The sequence below is a fragment of the Agelaius tricolor genome, unplaced genomic scaffold (assembly GCF_023055355.1).
Source record: "Agelaius tricolor isolate 1412-34295 unplaced genomic scaffold, bAgeTri1.0.p SCAF_9, whole genome shotgun sequence".
NCBI lineage: Eukaryota > Metazoa > Chordata > Aves > Passeriformes > Icteridae > Agelaius > Agelaius tricolor.
Window position 1 is genome coordinate 36,373,295 of NW_027269269.1, and position 21,736 is coordinate 36,395,030.

Here is a 21,736-nt window from a genome sequence, read left to right on the forward strand (position 1 = left end):
GTGAAAGGGCAAACAAATACTGCATTTGTTCTCAAAATATTTGTTGAAGAAGGTGGCCATGAAAGGCAAATAATACATAAATTCATCTTAACAATCCAGCATCATTTCCATAGGTAAAAATAATGAGTTATCTAAATAAATGTGTTGTGCTGAAAGAGGAAAAGCCCAAATTATGCTATTCAACCTCTAAGACTTTGAAGCTCTGTGTCTATGACTTTATCGTTCCTATGTTTCATGATTTAGAGGTACGGCAAATAATAAAAGTATCTCTAATTCCATTTGTATGGGAGTGCATGAAATAAAGCTCTCTACATATTTCTCATCTACCTATTTCTAAGTCAATGTTTCAGAACTCCTCATCAGTTCAGGCTTATTTTCAGGCAGGTGTTTTGATCCCCATATTTACCTGAAGAGGAGAACTTTGATTCTCATATTTACCTGAAGAGTAGCCTAAAATAGAAAAATCAAACATGATTTTGTCAGATTTTTTAGAAGGGTGAAAACAAGAAAGAAAGATAACAGCTGTGTTTTAATCTTAATGTAATTGTACAAATCAACTGGTAGAAAATGTCTACTTGAAGTCTCAGGATCTGCTTCAAATTTCAGTGTGCCATCAGAGTAAAGCAGTAGTCCCACTTAATCCAGTAAGCAAAATCACTGATTTCAAGAATTCCAAATGTTATGGGTTCACTACACAAAAAGCAGAAAGAAGCAGGATTCCAGGCTGTTGGTGAATAAGACACACATGCTGGCATCTCTCTGGGGGAAAGTTCCTTATTAACAAGCAGTCCCTTTAAAGCACTTGTAAAGAGAAAGAGAAACTCTTCACAAAATGCAAGAAGAAACTTCGTACCAAAGCAGTGAAAAGAAGAAAGCTGAAGCACAACATACCCACTCCTATGAATCTCCTGGATGAGCACAAAAAAAAAAAAAAGCTAACCTAAAGGAATGTGTATTATGCAGATTGGTAAAAAACAGGATTTTACAATTTGGGAAGATGTCCATTTCATCCACTTCAAGTCAGTGTCCCCAGACACTGGTAAAAATATTTATCACTACATATCTTAGAAGGCAGATTTGCAGAGTGCAGTATGCTCTTTTTTGGTTTGTGGTATGGTGGGGAGTATGTGTGTGTGTTTTGTTTCAATTTTTATTAAAGCAAAGCTAATTCAAGCTCGATAAATTGTCTGGACAGCTTTGAAATGTTAAGAAAAAAAAAATCCTTTTGTTTGAGCATAATAACACTGCCAGTTAAACTCCTCCCTTGTGATGAAATTAGGAGAGGGACTATTTGGCCCTGGTAGATAATTATGACATTCATAAGCTCTTAACGTAAGGGGCTGGGGGAGGGGGTGCCTGTCTGCTACTTGTTCTCAAGCTGCTCTGATTTTCTGGAACAGAACAAATGCAGCACAGTTCCCTCTCTCCAGTCTTAAACACCAGCACTTCTCAAAGAAAAGGCTTCAGTCATTCCTCATAAAATCTACTGCAGCTATATCCTTCAAAATATAAATCCTGAAGCTAAGTTTCAGTATTTCCAAGGCAAATGATCCAAATGCAGTTACTGACTTTTTCTTAGCCATCCAAACTATCTGAAAAGTCATAAACATTTAATACTGACATAACAATGCCTTTCTTAAAAACAAACCAAAAAAGTAACCCTCACAAGCACCACAATCTTCATTTGATGATGTAAGTGTTCCGCACCACTGCGTTCCCAAAAAAAAAAAAAAAAAAAAAAAAAAAGATCCCCAAGAGTTTTTGGAATAGCCTCTCAAATCATTTAATTCACTTCAAGAAATTCTCAAGATTACTTCAAAGTGGTGTGAAAAAAAATGTACAATAAATCACCTCAATAATGCTCATTACAATTTAAACTAATTAAACTCCCCCCCCCCCCAAACACCACTGTAGAAAATGCTTCTTCTCTAGCAACCTAAATGGGTGTATTTTCCATATGCAGATGTTCTCCCATTCCCATTTACTATGCCCTGCTGTGGATTGAGGCTGCACATTACTGTTACTTCTACAGTCCATTAAAAAATCATACTCTGCCACTGAAATTCCTTTATTAAAAAGAATAAAATGAAGCTGTTTCTTTAAATTGAGGGAAATAACTTACTATCAATATTAGGTTTATTCAGCTTTCCTCCTCTTCTTTCCATCTCCCCCCCTCACACATATCCTATAATTTTTAAAACTCGGTTTAATAGCATCTGTAATTCCACTCCATTATTTATCTCCTGACATTTGTGATAGTAAGATACCTAAACTATGCAATCCTCCCACGCTGCAGAAATCACACTTCACAGAGTCGCTTTCTACCCTTCCTCCTTTGGAGGAGGCGCATTCCACATCTCCAGGCACACCATCACAGCAGGTGGATCCATGCAAAGCCGGCAGGAAGCGTTCCCCTTCTCCTCCTCTGCCATCCCAGTGCCGGCTGGACCCAAAAGCCTCCGGAGTGCTCCTGAATCGCTGCTCCTCGGGAGACCTCCCCAGCTCACCCCGAGGTGACAAAAGCAGGGGAGCATTTTCTGTGGAAATTGAGAGCACCTGGTGCTCTCTCTTTTTACTAATTGTGGCCGAAAGAAACCGCCTGGATGGTGCCAGGCTTAGCCACAGATGCATGGAAGGAGACTTGGCAGCTGCGGTTCTTGGTATCCCAAGGCATCATGCCTGACCCCTGTCCCTTCCTTAAGCGCCACAAATCTCGCTGTGCCCGCACAGGACACCGTGGGTGACATCCAGCCCCACACAGGTCACCGTGGGTGACACACAGGACACCGTGGGTGGCACATCCAGCCCTTCCAGCCCCGCACAGGGCACCGTGGGTGACACACAGGACACTGTGGGTGACACACCCAGCCCTTCCCAGTCCCGCACAGGACACCGTGAGTGACACACAGGACACCGTGGGTGGCACATCCAGCCCTGCACAGGACACCGTGGGTGACATATCCAGCCCTTCCAGCCCCGCACAGGACACCGTGGGTGACATATCCAGCCCTTCCAGCCCCGCACAGGACACCGTGGGTGGCACATCCAGCCCTTCCAGCCCCGCACAGGACACTGTGGGTGGCACACAGGACACCGTGGGTGGCACATCCAGCCCTTCCAGCCCCGCACAGGACACTGTGGGTGGCACACAGGACACCGTGGGTGACACATCCAGCCCTGCACAGGACACCGTGGGTGACACATCCAGCCCTCCCATCCCGGGATGGCAGCGAGGCGAGGCCGCCCCGTCCCGGGCGCTGCCCGACGCCACCGTGGAGCTCGGCCGCCCCCTGGCGCCCGGCGGCGGCAGCGCGGCCCGGGCCGGCCCCGCTGCCATCCCGCTGGGGCGCTCGGGCTGGGTGGGGTTTATTTCCCCCCTAAAACCTCCTCAGGAAGCGGGGCCGCCGCCCACCCCCGCAGGTGCAGGGAAGGTAGCCTCGCACAGGGCAGCGGGGCAGCGGGAGCGGGGACAGGGACAGCCCTGCGCGGCTCAGCGCCCCGGCAGGACGCCGGGAACTTGCCCGAACAGTTTCCAAACACCGCGGTGGTTATCCCTCAGCCAGCGGCTGCGCCCCTCCCGGCGCCCCTTCCCGCCCAGTCTCTTGCAGGAACACAAATCCTCAAGTAACCACGCAAAGGACATCCAAAAAAACCCAAATAAATAGCTATATATAGAGATATATATGCCAGCCCCAGAAAACAGACCAAACCCCGTGGCTGCACCACAATCCCCGAGTCTGCGTTTCTCGAAGCACTGTACGTACGTGTATAAATAAGCATTATATATAATATATATACGCAGATACATATGCAAAGGACGAAGCGTGCCCGAAGGCGCCAGCCCGGCGCGCCCCGATCCCGCACACACCTGCCCCCGCACCCCGCGGTGCCGTTCCGTGGCACACGGGCTCCGCACCCGCGCACAGCCCCGCGGCCCCCACAGCGCCCTCCCCTCCGCGCCACCCCGAGCCGGGGGCTCGGTGTCCCGGCAGCGAGCGGGGAAGGGATTTCCAGAGACGAGAAACCCCGACAGGGAGACTTCAGGGCAGGTTTCTCACGGACTCTACCGCCAGCACTTCTCCCTGCTTCTAAGAACGATGCCCACACTGCCTTCCCCGCGGGCAGACACGGATTTTAAAGACCAGTGCTCGGCAGATTTTGTGTAATCGCTTCATCTCTCTCACACATTTATCGGGCACAAAAAAACCCCACAAAAAGACAAAATCCTATGCAAAGCAGCTAAGTGCACTTAGCACTGTCCAGCTTTTTTTTTTCCTCCTCATGAATGACACCTCTTGAAGACTGAAACGAAAAAAAAAAAGAAAAAGGTGGGCGATGAAGCAAGTTTTAGGTCCTTCTTAATTTGGTTCCAGGATAACGCATTGCTTTAATTTTTTTTCTCCGTTTCTTTTCCGTTAATTTGAACGAGCGGACAGCATAGGCAAGAATAATAATTAAAAGCAAAAAAAAAAAAAAAAAAAAAAAGAAAAGAGGAAAAAGGCGGCCGCGCTCCGCTCCTACCTTGCCCGCTACTGAGGAGCAATCCGAGCAGGTAGAGAGGCAGGAGGCTCATGTTCAGGAGCTCTGGCCGGTGGACAGTTCCAAGTCGGAGGATGCTCGGCCAGCCCAGGCAAACCCTGCCGCTGCTTCTGCCGCTTCTGCCGCCGCTGCCCGCGCAGCCCCGCACCCGCGGAGCGCCGCTCGCCAAGTGCCGGCCGCGCCTCCCGCGCCGCGCTATATCGGCGGGGCCGCGCCGCCGCGCAGGGGGCGGGCGCACGGCGGGCCCGCGATCCCTCCGCCGCACTCGCACCCGCCACAGCGGCGAGCGCCAGACCCGCAGATTCCTCCGCCGCTCTGAGAGGTGGTGGCAGGACCGGAGCATCCCACCCTGCATCCCTTCCCGGATCCCTTCCCCGATCCCACCCTGCCTCCCCTCCCGGATCCCTTTCCCGATCCCACCCTGCATCCCCTCCCGGATCCCTTCCCCGATCTCCCCGTGCATCCCTCCCCGCAGCCCCCGGCTCCCCCCGCTCGCCGCCGCGGCCCCTCCGGAGCCCGCTCCCCTCGCTGCTGACGGAGGGGACACAGCCTAAAGCGGAGAGGCGGCGGCTCGGTGGAGAATCCCACTGGGAAGCCCCCCAGCATCCCGGGAGAGCGCGGGAGCGGCGCTCCGGCTGCCCGCGGGCGGGGATGCTCCCCTGGCACCCTCGTTCCCCCCGGAGCAGGCGGCGGGGGCTGCGCGGGGCTCGGCGGGGGCCGGGACGCGAGCCCCGCGTACGGGTGCGCCTGTAACTAATCCCGTCGGGCTTGCGCTCATTCGGCTGTCTAGGAATTCACTTGGTTTGACTTCTGTTATTAGTCCAGAGGGGAAACATACCTCGGCTATTCACGGCTGCGTGAAATAAAACCGATAAAAAAATAAATTGCTTACCGTTTGGATGCTTTGGTGCTGTCTGGCTGAGGATCTTGCTTTGTAAGGAAAAAAACCTGCAACCTGCATAAAGGGGTGGTTTTTTGTCCAGCTTGACTTTGAAGAGGTAATTCTTTTTTGAGGGGGTTAATTAAGCTATAGGCTCCAAAGCAGGTTCCATAAATTTGTCACCTTACCACCTGTATGATATATGGAAGGAGATAGAAGTAGATTTATATTAATGTGAAGCAGTGATAGTGGATAATAAAGGATTAATCCAAATTAACACATCCCTAATATTTTTTCCCAACCCTTCCCTTGCCCTTTTCAAGAGGATTTGGGGAGGAGGAAGGAGACAAGGAGTCCCTTTGCAGCAAACTAATATGAACGACATGATCAGTATCTCCAGCTTGGCTCCTGCTGCAGAGCAGTCTACAAAATTCTGAAATATAGGAAGAAGAAATATTTTTCTGGGAAGAACAAGATAGGGGATAAAGTCCAAATTCTTTCCTCAGAGGGTGGTTTTAGGACACTTGGGGATAAAACAGAGTGAGCTGAAAATGCTGGTGGAAGGGAATGTGAGGGCTTTTTGCCATGGATTGGTTGATCTACACCACGTAAATCAGAATCATATTGCTCAGCTCCACACCTCACAGTCCTGCTCTTAAGCTAAAGATTTTGTAATATACTATAAAAGGAACAGGTTCATATATATTTAAGTGGAATTGAACTGATATTCCTCATAAACTTTTGGAAATCCAAAATATGGCAGCCTCAGCAAAGCCTTACAGGTCAGAATGGGATTTATATTTAGGAGGTGCTCTGCTCATGAATGTCGTGGGAGATGCTTAATTGCAGGAGGTTTTGGCACCAGCCTTTAGTGCAGGTTCAGGAAAGCACAGCAGAGGAAAATTTTTTGTGAAATTTTCCCAGGTGTAAAGGTTCCATTAGCCCTAGTACCCAACTACAGGAATAGACATCATTAATAAATTAATGTGGAAAGGTAATGAAAGCAATTATTAGGTAAAAACCTTAAAAATAAAATTTGCTTAGCAAAGAGCAAGAAACCCTCACTATCAAGTGGGTAGGATGCCAGTTTTATCAAATTTAATGTTTTGGAGCACTTTCATCCAGCAAAAGTGGAATAATTAGAGAAAATAAAATAAGGGTTAATAAATAAAACCAAATAACTTGTAAACATACCTGAACATCTATTATAGTCTACCCTATAGTTGAGGGTCAGAAGCACCTTGATCTGCACAGGTTCAAGGAATGAAATCCATGTACACATGCCCCATCACAACACAATACAGAAGCAAGTGGGAAGTTTCCTGCTGACAAGAATGCTGCTATCCCAAGTTTGCTTATTTGAAATTATCAATATGATGAGAGTATCACCAGTGTCAGGTCTGAGTGACTAGTTCTTGCTCCTTTGAAATCAGGTGAGGATGCTCTTCTTCCAAACAGGCTTCCTTGTCCTGAGAGCTCTGCCTTGGTTCTTGTCTGCAGCAGTCACCAGAGCACACCATGTAGGCAATGTACACATTGGTACAGCATTTGGAGAAATCTGTCGTCAGTCCAGCTTTTCAGAGAAAAGAGGAACACTTCACTGCTCTGAAGCAATGGAGTAAACCAGCAAAAGATGAGTATAAAGCTCAAAGATAATCACATTCTTGTAATACCACTGTAAAATACAGAGGCCTCCCTGAAGGGAGAGGCAGCAGCTGGTTTCCCATCAGTAGGCATGCAGCTCAAAGTACTCTGTCACATATCCCACCTAAAAGGTATGTTAGGGTATGTTTAGGTCCCTCCTCCACAGTGGAGGGACAGAGAGAGGAGGGAAGGAGGGGACAAAGTACATAAGTGTGCAGGGTTTCATTATTTCTGCTCTTATGGACTAACAACTAACAACTCATTAGTTAGAAAATAAAGATCTGTAAATCAAAGTGTCCCACAGTGAACCACAACAGCAAATCATGCTGAGGTCACACAAACAGGGATTAGAGAGATGCAGAAATAAAGCACAAATTTTCTGCCATCCAAAGCTATATGACTCTTGGTGCTCATGACCATACATTAAATGAACCAAAAGATGAGAATTTCAAAGTGCTGTAAAACATTAATTAGTACAGTAGCAGTCAGACCTGTATTATTTCCCATGCTTTGGCTTACAGTGTTATTCCTTAGAGTGTGCTGTTACTGGGAGGAAGGCTGACATGGAGTTCAATGGCTGTGCTGAGACTAGGGCACAGCCTAGGGCACAAGAAAACATGATTTCTAGGGCCCTAGAAACATTTCTAGGGCACAAGAAAACATGATTTCTGGATAATGCCGCATGTGTAACAAATATACTGGCAGAAAACAAGCATATGATATGTAAGTTTTAAATTTAAAAAAAAAATTAAAATCAAGAGCAGAAACAAACGAGAGTGGGTATTATCCCATGTGAACTGCTAAGAGGAGCAGAATCAAGAAGTATAATGATCATTCTGCTGGGGCAGTTATTTCAAAGGTGAGGAAATCAGCCTCTGATAGGTTTGATAGGTTCCCAAAGCAATTAAAACACAACTCCAGTGACTGGAAAGTCTTGCCAGGAAAATCTCAGGGGAATAGAAGGGAAAGTATTACTTAATGTTACCAATCACATATGACTGGTACCTTAGATCTTTTGGGGTATCACACTCAAAATCAAAGTGGATATATCTGTAAGTTCCCTGTCTTTTACACAGTAGCCTCCAGCTTTCAGAACTGTGCTATCATGTGCAGCTTTTCTCCCACAAAGATTTACTAGCTGTGAAGTTTGCAAAAAGACAGCAAGAATTAATTTTCCCCCATGTTGCTTACTTGTTTTGCTCAGTGAGATTATTTATACAGGAGTCTGTCCTCCCATATGAATAAAAGCAGCAGAATTAGGCTCTGGCAACAGAAACATTTCAAGCTCTCATCACTGCACTTGAGTCAGTTTACAAGAACTGAGGATCTGTAAACTTGCTGTGACTGAACTTGTCAAGAAACATCTCCATGGTGTTTTTACAAGGATTATTTTATTTTTAAGTTGATTGATAATTGCACGTTCAATGCAAATGTAATTAAATATAGAAACTGAAATCTTGGTGATGATTTGATAATGGATATTTATCCTGAGATACATGTTCCCCAACGGACATCCAAGCTGCCAGAAAATCCAGCTGGATTTGCTTACGTATCTTCAAAACTTAAATGTTAAGGGAGCACCTTAAAATTAGCTAAGAATTTTAGGGGAACGTATGGCAATGGCACAGTTACAAAAAAAAAAAAAAAAAGGCACAGAGATTGTATATCTGAAAATAACTGGTGAGGAGCTGTAAGGAAATTGGCACATCTTGTGAGCAATTGTCAAATGTTTTGGGGAAAAGGAAGGGGGAGAAAAAAGGAGAAGAGAAAAGACAAAATACCCCTTCTTAGCAGCACAATATGTTGCCCTTGCAGGATAATGCCTTCTGCCAATAGGGTAATTTTCAGAGGTGCTTATGAACAAAATTGCTGATCGTCTCCAAAGTGAGTAATTATCCCAACTAGGATGCTTTCCTATGAAAACTGCAAACACAATTGAAGTGGCACTAAGATAAATTATACAACAGTGAACAGCAGCATTATTGTGGTGAGGAAATGATGCACAATAAACAAAAGAGTTTCATAAATGTTTACACCACATTTTTGTTTCGAGTTCTTATAATCTTATAGGGACTTTCATAAAGATATAACTTTCATAAAGATCTAAAATTACTATGATTTTGGATAAACATTTTATGAGAAAGAGACAAATTTGTTGTTTCCACTCTGTTTCAAGCGACTTTTAAATAAACAGCTCTCCTTTCTGCTAGAGAAAATTAGAACAAACCTGAAATTATTCAGATACTAAGAAGAGATTCACAGATTTTTTTTTTATGGGGGGGGGGGGGGGGAAGGGATAATTCTTTGTATCATTTCTGGAACTGAATAATGACAAGGACAAATATAAAATAATTTCGTCCAGGTAAAGACGGCTGCTTAATTTTCGGAGATAGCAAGGTTGCTTGAAGTACAGTGTGCTAATTTAGTTACAATATAAAGCATTGTGCTGACGAAGAAATCAATAAGCTGAATTTATATGTCTGAAGGAAACATTGTACACTTCTGTGTCTGGTGCAGCAAAAGTAACATTTGAGAGACAAGACAAGTTAACTTCTCCGGACTCTGGAGGCAGACTTCCATATGTTCAATGTTTCCACATTTCTGTATGTGTGACTTTATTCCTCTTTTCAGATCAGTCACTCAAAACCCATGAACCAGCAACAGTTATTACCCCATCACTATCAGGTACAGATATTTGGGCAGGATTATGGACATGTTTATTATTTTACCTGGGAATGAGACTGCCAGTGCTAAGATGATCCAGCTGGCTCTATATAATTGCCTACATATTCAGCAACATGGCAGGTGTGTACTTTTTCTCTTTTATGGGTACTTACCAACAGACTTTTTCATGGTAGTTCCCTTCTTTCCTATCAGTTAGCAGTGGTTCATTCCATATAATTTCCAGAGCAAAGATGCTTTCTTCTTTTTTTTTTTTTTCCCCAACTTGGTGATATTATGAATGCCACCAAACAATGCTTTGTAAATTACTATATTTCCTTAACTCATTAGAACTTTCCCCTTCATGCCTGACAAGTGTAAAAACCTGGTTTGAGTTACTGAAGCCCCACCAGCCATTTGTTACCATCTCTTTAATGAGAATTATTCCTCCATGAACTGCATTACCAGATCATACAAGTAATAATATCTGGTTTAGTGCAATATCAGTTAATTTAATTGAAGGGAACTTCAAGAATATTTTATTACTGAGACACTGAAGAAGAGGCAACAGGATTTTCTGGCCTGAGCCAAGATGTGCAGAAGTTATTTCAGCATGTGGAAAAGCAAAGAATGGTTGCTACATGGTGAGAATTTGAAGAGCAGTTGTTTTTAAAGTGGTTGTGTGTGCAAAACACAAACCTTTCTCAGCTGCTGTTCTGTGACTGTGAAACTTGTTCCCTGCAGTGCTTTGAATCAAGACAAATTTCAGAGACATGCAGAACAAAATTTAAATCACCCTTTTTGAAACATCCATGCTTTCAGTAAGAGCAAAGACTAAAAACCGCAGTCCAAAGTAAGGTGACCTATAGAATGTAAAATTAGACATAAAGAGAAAAAGTTTATGGATGCCTTTGCGTTACATTTCTGTATTTTGTTGTGGGTGGACTGGAAGCCAGACATGAGCTGGCAGTGTGTGTTTGGGAGCCCAGAGCCCCCCGTGTGCTGGGCTCATCCAGAGCCCCGTGGGCAGCAGGGCAGGGAGGGGATTCTGCCCCTCTGCCCCCTCTGCTGAGACCCCACCTGCAGGGCTGCATCAGCTCTGGGCTCCAGCACAGCAAGGACAGGGACCTGCTGGAGCCAGGCCAGAGCAGGCACCAAGGGGATCACAGGGATGGAGCAGCTCTGCTGGGAGGAAAGGCTGAGAGAACTGGGATTGTTCAGGTTGGAGAAGTCAAGTCTTTGGAGTGACCTAATTGTGGCCTTCCAGTGCCTGAAGGGAGTCCTCAGGAAAGATGGAGAAAGACTCTTGACAAGGGTCTGGAGTGACAGGACAAGGGGAAATGGCCTCAAACTGAAAGAAAGCAGGTTTTGATTAGATAGTAGGAAGAAATTCTTGACTTTGAGAGTGGTGACGCACTGGTACAAGTTGTGGATGTCCCACCCTCAAGGTGCTCAAGGTCAAGTGGGATGGGGCCCTGAGCAACCTGGTCTAGCGGAGGGTGTCCCTGCCAATGGCAGGAGGGCTGGAATGAGATGATCTTTAAGGTCCCTTCCAACCCAGGCCATTCTCTAAGTCTTTGATTCTATGAAATATGCTGTACATTTTAATTATTGCTCAGATTAGAATATCTGGGATTCAGAGCTATCTGACTAAGAGACATCACTGTTCCCATTTTCACTGGAACTGGGTAATAATTGCTGACTTACATGTGATACAAGTGAGCAAGGACTATTGACAGTCAGTGAAACCTTCATGGAGGACCTAGAAATACATCTTTATTTATATACATTAATAAGCCTGAGGGAAAGGAAACACACGATTTTGAGTTTATTCATTTGCCCAAGTGATAAGAGAACCCTCCAATTGCCCACATATCCAGTTTTTAAAATGGGCATGATGAAAATGCTTAGCTGTGATTTCAAGAAGAGATCAACCAATAAATAATGATAGAAAATCCAGAAAAAAACATTGTTTTTAGTGCAAGACTTTTATGAAAGCATGTGATCTAAAGCCCATAATTTATACCCACATTTATCTTTTAATTCAATTTCAGACCTACAACTTCAGAAGCTCTTATTCATGAGGAGACATCTGCTGTTTTAATGAGATATTCTGAGCTCTTGACATCTTCAAGCATATTGATACAGCAAGTGGTTTCAAAGGTTAGCCATGTTGGTTACACAACATTTTATTTCATTAGTTTTACCTCTGATGAGTTTTAAAAGATTAGAGTGCTCAGTTTTGTTTCTCTACATGCTGTATTCCAAGAATAAAAATTCTCTTATATCTTTTCTAAATGTGGTGATCCCAATTTACTAATCTCACTTGCTTCTCCTCCTGTCTTTGTAACATGTTTTTTCATTCTCCTTCTATATCTGTTATAAATCTTAGTAGGGTGAGGAATTAAGCACACTACTGCATATGAGGATGAACTTCTGATTTGTGGTGAATTATTTTTACACCCAGAGGGAATGTTTTTTTAATAACTGTCATAGGCACCTTTCAACTGTCTCCAAAACCAGATTGCAATACCACACATCTTCTATAACTTAAGAAAAAAATCTGAATTGTCTTTGTGTAAAAATTTAAAACTTACAAGATCCTTAAGTAGAACAGAAAATTCATTTTTCGTTGCTTGCGTGTTCAGATTTTTAAAGTAAGTAATGAATGTTTTCTAATAAATAACAATTTGAGTTGGCAAAAATCAGGGTGTTAGGAAATTTGTCTTAAGAAGAGGGACAAAATATTGTATTTTTAAGCTAATCTATGTTATCCAAAGTACATAGATACATTAAATAGGGTTTTTCTTAGGAGATACATAATTTTCCCAGAGTTTTTCAGCCATTCAAGATTTAATATTTTTATTACTCACATTAACAGAGTCTGGTATACCAACAACAGTAGTTATGGAGCAGTAAATCTTGTAGGGCACTAAAAATTTTTTTGCTCAAGGAAAAGATCACTTAAAAAATATCTATCTTAAAACATGGAAGTAAAAAACAACCAGCAGTACTTCCATACATTGATGACAAATGTGCTGAAATCACACTTATCTAAAACAATAACGGTTGTCTTTACAGCACACTTGCTTATGTCCTTTTAATGTTAAATTTCTTCTGTGTAGATGTAGTTCAGTTAAATAACAAGGAGTGAAAAATACATTTTGAAAGGGAATTTTTACACCAACTTTAACAAAGGTAAAATTGAAACACATTTTTAAAATTGCATGAATGAATTATTTAAAATGTTTGTTTGGGAGTAGTGGCACTTGGGATATTTATTGCAGAAAGAAACCTTTTCCATAGATCTATATGTTACAAATTGAAAACTTGAGAAAATCTATCTGGAAAATAGTCATTAAAATATATGAAGGCCTAAGGTTTCCTGACTTTTATGGGAGTAGACCTCAATCTTTCCAGAGCCTGAGAAAGCATAAGGATCTCTTTCTACTGAAGTAGTTGTAAATGATGTCCTCAAAGACAGATTTTGCAGGTGATTCAGTTCCTGTTCTCAGGCACAAATGATGACCATGCATGTATTCAGACTCTAAATTTGGACAATTCCACAGTGGTAGTTACATCCCAGAACAGCTGGAAGCACAGTAATTGAGATCAATTCTCAGACATTACTTAGGGTCATCCTTCCAGCAATTTCTTTAGACCCAGCATTTAACAATATTTTCAAAATTATCTCTCTCTTACAGCTTTATGAGTAAAAGCCTCTGAGTTCTAGATGCATTCTTTGAAAACAAAAAGGACATTTTAAAAATCTCACATTTTCCATGGACCCAGCACGATTGCCACAGAATATTTACATTACTGAAGAAGAAGCAAGATTATCAGGGAAAACAAGCTGAGATCCTTTTTCTGCAACAACTGTGCCAATAACACTGATGAAATAATCAGTTATGTTTTTGACAAGCAAGAGAAATCAGTGTACTGAATGTAGTGCTGTGCTGACTTGTACTTCATGGGAAAAAGAAAGCGTGGAGAGTTGGGAAGGATCAATATTTTTCAGAAGGAGAGTTATTTAAAAAATATTCCATAAGGGACTAATAAAAATACTGTATTTTTTCCTTGAGGTTTTTCTGTTTGTTTCTTACATTTAGGAACTCAGCAGGACATAACCAAAACTGACTTAGGACTGGATTGCTCCCTCAGCTCACAGAATTACAGGAGATCAAGATGAGGAGGTTTTGAAACACAGAGTAGAATCTCCATGGCATTGTCCACTTTGGACCCAGGGTACTTCCTGAAGTAAAAGTGATTTTTTTTTTTGTCTTGGGAGTATCCATGTTGGTGGAAGATATGGTAAATGAGACACATTTGGAGCACTGGGTTCCCCAGTACAAAAGAAAGAGAGAGGGGCTGGATTAAGTCCAGCACAGGGCCACAAGGGTAATTAAAGCCTTGAAGCATCTGATATACAAGGGGAGGATGAGAAAACTGTGAGGATTCAGCCTGGAAAGAGAATGTTCAGGGGATTTTATCAGTGTGTAAAAATATATGATGGAGGACAGGAAAAAAGATGAAGCCAGAATTTTCACAGCATTGTCCAGGAATAGGGCAAGAGACAAAAAGAATTCTTTAAATCTTTCCATAGCATTTTCATTTGTCTCAGCATCCTGGTTGCCTCAAGAACTTTTCCTCCTATTGAGTGATTTCCATTATGCCAGAGATAGAAGCCAGAGAGGGTGTTAAGAGGTGTTCTGGTTTTGCATTTACGTTAATTGCCAACTAAATTTCTACTTGAAAACATTGAGCAAGGGAAACATGAAAGTATTTCTTCCCTTTTTTCTTCCTAAAAACGTTGTTGTTGTGAAATTTCAAACGGTCATAAAAAATGATCAGCATGAATTCTTGAATTGCATTTTCTATTCATAATGATTTTAAATAATAATAGTAATTATTTATAAGCTCCAGGAAAACTTGAAATTATAAAACAAAAAAAGAAAAGGGCTGGTAAAGAAGAGCAAATGACTCTTTGATTTAGGCAAATCATACTGTGTATTAGAAATGTCACTTAAAAGAAGTCACCCTCAACTCATACTGTCTATAGCTCCCATAGCAAAATAAGTTTGTGAGAGACTTGTGGAAAATGACGAGGTATCAGAACCTCTATCCAACAAATTTTGTTTGTTCTTTGAGATGTGTCTAACCAAAGTAGTGGTTCAGCTCACTTTTAGGGGTAGGGTCATCAGCCTTATCTGTGTTATATATGTTACTGCACAAAAAATCTCTTTCACGATGATCCTTTGATAACAGCTAATAGACACTCTCTGGTCTGACCCTTAATTTCCGTATCTTATTCTATTTTCCACATTTCTATGAATGATTCTTCCATTTTCTCTTTCTTTTTTTTTTTTTTACTAAAATTTTCTAGTTGTTCTCTTGGTATTTTCCTTAATAGTCCCTATTATAATTCTGTTGCCTTACCATCCTTAGATACCCATAAAAGTATAATTACCTACTATATATGACTGCAGACTATGGTTGCTCTTTATTTTTATACTACTGCAGATTATATTTTGGCTGGACTTTCACCTTAGCTGGGTACCCAAAACATTTTTCTGCCTCCAGTTATCATTCAGTGTGCTAACATGGCTACTGAACTGGAGTATGCTCTTTTAAAAAACTTTCTGGTGGCCTGAGGATGCAAAAAGTTTGTGCTTGTTCTCTGTCACAAGAGCAGACAGGCAGCTCGTGGAACTGACACGCGTAGAAGAATTATTGTTGTGGTGATGCACAGTACATCTCCAGTTCACATGCTGCAACTGGCCTTTAGCAACAGAAAAATCAAAAAGAGTTCTAAAAAACTTTGGCCACTAAGGCCACAATGTTAACAGTTTTCAAGGTGTTTCAATAAATGTTTCAACTTTATTTGCCAAAGCCTCGTTAATGTTGCATATGACTTCAAGCCAAACTTTCTATTTCTCACATGATATTTATTTATATTGCCACAAAAATTACAAACCTGACAGTAGTATATGGCACAGTGACACTGAACCCTTCTTGAATATTTCATTGTCCTTCCTTTCAGCGTTTCTGCTTGGGAGTCCTTGAGTCCTAGAATCACAGAATGGCTGGAGTTGGAAGGGAACACTAAAGATCCTCTCATTTCCATACTCCTGTCATGGACCGGGGCACCACCCACTAGACCAGGTAGCTCAGAGCCCCATGGCATCTGTGCTGGGACACTTCCAGTGTGTGGGAAGTGGGGCATCCACAGGTTCCCTGGAAAACCTGTTCCAGTGTCTCACCACCCTTACTGGTATTTTTCCTTTTTGAATGTCTAGTGTAAGCCTGCTCTATTTAATTTTGAAGTCATTTCCCCTTGTTTTGTCACTCCTTGATGTAATTATTTTGGATCAGTGTTTTGATTGTTGTCTAAATGGGATTTGAAAATACAGATTTGGATTTTTCTTTCTGTGATCAAATAACAACTACTGTGATCCTGTAGTTGTTCAATATGATTTCAAACATTTTTCCTATTCCCAGTGAATAAGATTTGTGCAGCTAAGTGGATGCCTTTTCATAGATAACCTTTCTCTGAAAGGTAACAAAACAGTCATTCTATGAGGGTTCCTCAATCTTTAAGACACACTTGAAGACAAACAGAAAGAAATTCAAGCAGATACTCTCTTTTTTTTTTTTGTCTTTTTACTTTAATGTTGAAAATAATTTATGTGATTAGTTGAAGCGTGGAGTTGTACATCTATAATTTTATAGCTATGCCACCTTAAATACCAAAATGACCAAATATCGGCATTTGAAAAGAGAAAAATTACTAATCTAGAAAAGAGAATTTTTTCACAAAGATGTGAAAGTAGAGAGTCAAGGCCTTTAACAAACTAAGGTTTTATACATGTTCAGAACAGCTGCAATATTTTCACTTAAGGGACTAAATTAAATTAATACTAAATTCAAGTATTTCACTTCCCTGTGTATTCTACCAGTTATACACTGAGAGGCCAATGGCTCTTCAATGACTGAGTATAAAAACTCACTGTCTTAGTGTTTGAAAAGCCTGTGCCAGGAGAGGAGATTCACCTCTCCTCAAAGGATAACAGATGGATGTGCACGTTCATACTTAGGAAGGAGATATCCTTGAACATCTAACCAAGGAAATGAGTTTTGTGTTTGAGTCTAATTGTTGTTGACTGGTTTATGAGTTTTAGTCCTGGAATACAGAGTGCCATAGCCTAGATCTTGTTCATCAGATAATTCCCCTTACTGTTTTTTTTTTTGATTGCTTCTAGCTTGGACAATGGGATTGGGATTTGCTTGAAATGTAGTTGCAGATCATGGAAGTCATAAACCAGGTAGGTTGCAAGGGACTTTCTGGAGGTCATGTTGTCTTCCCTTTTCTACTTAAAAAGGGGTAATTTCAAAATTAAATTAGATTAGTCAGAGTTTTATGGAGGCTACTGAGAGTCTGCCGTATTCCTGAGCAGCAAATACAAGAAAGTGGTTCAATGAATTTTATTCAGTATAGAATAAATAACAGCTGCTGTGCTCTGCATTAGGTGGAAACATTTTGAAGGTTTTATTGTTTTTTTTCTTAATTATTTAAAAAATTACTGAATTTAGAAACATTCAAAATTTTATATGGTGTAGGAGCATCATTTTTTTACAGCAGAACAGAAAATTTTTTCCTTTAATTCTCCTGTTTATGAACCAATGCCCAAGTCAATGGATGGCTCAAGAAAACCCTCCAAACCAGCAGCAGATAATCTGACATACATCTAATATTTAAAAAAAGCTGATAATTGCAGATATTTTGTTTACACAAAAGATTCATTCATTAAAAAAATCTTCCTAAATGTTCATCTTTCGCAAAACTTCATGTCAATGAGTTTTAGAAAATTGTGCAAGAAAAAAATTATCTTTATTCATTCATTATTCTACAACATGCAAATGTTGTCATAGAGTCATTTATACTGTCTTCCTTCAAAATAAATAGATTACACAATACCAAGACTGTATGCTTTCTCTTGTCCAAAAGTATCTGCAGCTGTAAACCGGTCTATGAAAAATTAAAGGTATGTTAATGATAAAATAGTCCTATCAAAACCAAAGAGCATTATGTTAAGTACTGATTACATAATGATTAAATTATGATTACCTAGAAGTTACCTGGGGTAGCAATATTTCAAAAATAGGATGGCCAAGCACTCCAGAGTTCTGGTCAAAGGAGAAACTTCATTCTTCTGTCTCATTGTGTGCCAGAACACAGCATTCTCCTCAGTTTCAAATATCATACTGTGAAATAATTTGTTATAGTCTGTTTCTGCTTTTATATACAGCAGAGAAGGACACTGGACACTCTTTCTGATGAAAAACCTAGAAAAAAGAAATTCACAGGACATCAGTACAGTAACAGCCACATTCATATCCACAGAAGGGAATTCTTGAGATCCAAAGATATCTTGACAGTAGCTTCAAATGGATGAAATTTGACATATTTGAGGTAATGGTATATTATTATCAGTCTGTTTCTATTTATTATTTTCTCATAATTTTAAGTATTAAACAATGTCTGTCTTCATTTGTAAGTTTCTGATTCTAGCTGCCATTCTAAAACTACTATTTTATTTGTGCCTCATAAACATATAGATACTTTTTTCATAATCAGTTTTTGGTTCCTTTATTAATGAGTTCTTTAATGATATGAAGATCTACTATCATACAGCAAATTGTTTTTTTCAACTACACAGTTAAAGTCCGATTTTTATTCAAATCGCAACTAAGTATGAGACTATTTTTAATTCTTTAAAGGATAAAAACATTTTTGGTAGCTGACAAATTAAAGAGGGGGAAATTAAAACTATTAGAAAATGTTTTACTTGTGATTGATTAGCTTTGCCCAAAACATTGAGTGAAGAATGATGTTTCACTGTAAAAGACATAAAATTGAAATAACAACAGTTCATTTCAATTAACAATATCCATTAGAAGCCTTACACCTGTAAAAAAATTATAATACACACATATTGGCCAAAAAAATTCATATTGGTCTATGAGAAAGCTGGAACCAACCCTAAATGCTTGTGTCTGACTTGTTAAATGTCCATTAACCTACTCAGATTTGTGCAAATGGGTGCTTATTTCAGTTCACAGAATATAAATTAATTTAAGATAAAAAAAAAATAAAAAGGAAGGTTTGATTAAAAAAAAGACACATTTATACAATGAACAAGCTTAGGAGAATTCTGTTTGTATGTTGTGTTCTGTACTTTGTCCCTTACTACCTTTCTGTTGAGGAATACTCCAATAAAAGTAGTTATTTTTTGCTTCAACTTCCAGCCTAGAGATTGTGGTTAAATTTGTAAGGATAATTTTATTCTCTGAAGGGAAAGAAACAAGAAGAAAACATAAAATTGCCCATTAAAACCAAATTTCTCTGTTTGTTCCTGGCCTGCTCATCAGGAACTGCATGCCCTGTAATTGAAGTTAACTACCCATACCAGCACATATGTGAGTAACTCTACTGCTCTGCTATATTTCTCTAATCCAGGAGAGTAATGAAACATAAAGCAATAAATTCAATCAAATCCCAGATTAGTGGGGGCCAGAAGGAGAAAAAAGAAACTGCTGCAAGATATTTGGTATCAAATGCCCAAATAAGAAAAGCAGACCTTTGACTGCTGGAGTGATTTCCAGGAAGGTTCCCTGGTCAATCACTCCAATGTTGTTTTCCATCACAAATATTTCTGCACCTTGTTTTAAGGATACTTGGGGTATCAGTTCTAGGAAAGATCTGTTGAATTCCCTGGACGATGTGCTGAATGTTTATTTGTTACAATTATCTTAGGCTTTAACACACAAATAAAGCAGGTAGTTGCCAAAGCCTTCAATATATTAAAAGCAGCAATGAGTTCACTGACCAAAAGAGAAACTGCACGCCATGAAGAACATATTTTTTAAAAATTTCTTTTGTCAGTAAAAAACCTGAATGGAAGCTGGTGTCAGAAAAACTGGAAAGAGTAGTGAGGGGAAGAAAAGACAACACATTTAGATATTCATTTTGTCTATCTGTTACAGGACAGAATGATTCCTTTTGAGTACATGTTGTAATACAAAAATTTCCTTCATACTATCCTAATTTTCAAAAGGAAGAACATAAATCAAGCATTTTTTTAAGACTGGTGAGATTTCTTCACTAAACAGTTTTGATCAAAGATACACATAGAGAAACTGAGGGATTAGACACTTAGGCCCACCTTTCTTTCTTTCTTTCTTTCTTTCTTTCTTTCTTTCTTTCTTTCTTTCTTTCTTTCTTTCTTTCTTTCTTTTCTTTCTTTCTTTCTTTCTTTCTTTCTTTCTTTCTTTCTTTCTTTCTTTCCTTCTTTCTTTTCTATCAGGAAAGATAAACATAACAGGAGAGACACTGATGCAAACTAACTGGAAGAAAATTATAACAATGTGTCTGTGCATTTGAATCTAACAGATATTAAGATCCATCCTCAAAGTGACACAGTGCAAATAAAAACATTCCTAATTCAGGAATGGGAAAACCTTATCAAGATCAGTGGCCTTGGGGAAGGCCTGCCCTGGTCTGGCAGAGAATTTGATGGCATGAGGTTCCTGCTTAGGAAACAAACTCAGGCACAAAAAGAGAACTTGAACTATTTTCTACAGCAAAGGTCACAATCAGATCCATGCTTAGTGTGTAAACTCTATACTCACACTAGAACTTAGCTGTGGATTACATGGTTTAGCTTGGTTTTGATTTATGTTATCTTTCAAAAGTTGTTCATAGGTTTAGTGAACAAGGGGAAGACTCCAGCATGTGGACTCCAGCATTGACTCTTTCAAAATGGACATGATTAAAGATTGGTAAGTTCTTTTATCTTTTATAGTTCATATTTATTTTCTGTTCCATAGGATCTTACATTTTTCTTTGGTTTTATAGCACATAGTCTTTATTACAATTTACCTTTCAGGCTTAGGGGAATATAGCAAGCTAATGTAGATGGGAATATGAGGATTAATCCTTGCAACTTTTGCTTCTCCCCTCTTTTTGCAGACTTCACATTCAATTTTTAATGTATTTGCATGTGTTTAAGCCTGTGCTATATAAGTATACACCAGTGAAATTTATTATCTGTGTGCAATTCACATCCTCTGTGTACATCTACCGCTGGGGATACCACAATCGTGCATTGAGGACCCCAGTCCCCATTACTTCAGCTGAATCCAGCTATTCAGTTAGTAGTTAGAAATTACTATTCAGTCAGATACACCGCTAAAATTAGATATCTCTTCACAAGAGCATTTGTTTCTCCTTTCTTTGTCATCTTTTCAGAAAGTCTTTGTCTGGAAATGAAAGAGAGTTACATTTTGCTGCTCTGATTCATCCTGAGGTGAAGTTATACTTATGTGGGTTTTGATTAGACTCTCAATCCATAAAGATGACAAAATCAAGCCTCTATGATACTTGCTAATCATAAACACCTTGTGTCAGGGGTTATTACACTTTGTTTGGCCTTTTATGTCATGATGTGCCACAGTGAGTCATTGGCTGGGAGAACTCACACAAACATTGATATAACTTGGTTTTTTTGTTTTTCCTTCATACTTGCTTCTCTAAAGGACACATTTTTATATACACAGTTTTGAGAGAGCAGTATTTATTGCAGAAAATGAAGGGCATTTTTATGAGACAAATAAAAAAGATAGATTATATAACCGAGAGAAATATTTAAGATTTGTAAATGCTGCACTTCATAATTTGCTCCTTGTACTGTTTCTGATGTTGAGACAGGCATCGACTCCATTACAGCAGTAAAGTATGGCTCTCTAAAGGCATCACTGAATTGGCAGGAAATAGAATCATGTTTCATAATTGGATAGAACTGGCATTTGTGAAGGCATGCAGAGATCTGAAGGATCTTACATATTGGGTAAAATCTCCATTGGTCAATAAGTGACAATAAAAAGAGCAGGGTATTGATTCAAATTTGCTGTAGATACCTAAAGGGTCTTTGCTACAAGACATCTTTGGGCCCA

The 21,736-nt window shown here is 40.2% G+C and overlaps 1 protein-coding gene across 2 annotated transcripts in view; it reads right to left on the reverse strand.

The window, feature by feature from the left end:
- NCAM2 (neural cell adhesion molecule 2) overlaps positions 1–4,897 on the reverse strand; it is a 273,942-nt gene extending 269,045 nt beyond the window's left edge. For both annotated transcript variants that reach the window (XM_071433665.1, XM_071433666.1), the window contains exon 1: positions 4,522–4,897. In XM_071433665.1, coding sequence (XP_071289766.1) covers positions 4,522–4,894 — 373 coding nt within the window. In that variant the 5' untranslated portion in view covers positions 4,895–4,897. The remainder of the gene's footprint in view (positions 1–4,521) is intronic.
- Between the last annotated feature and the right edge of the window lie 16,839 nt (positions 4,898–21,736).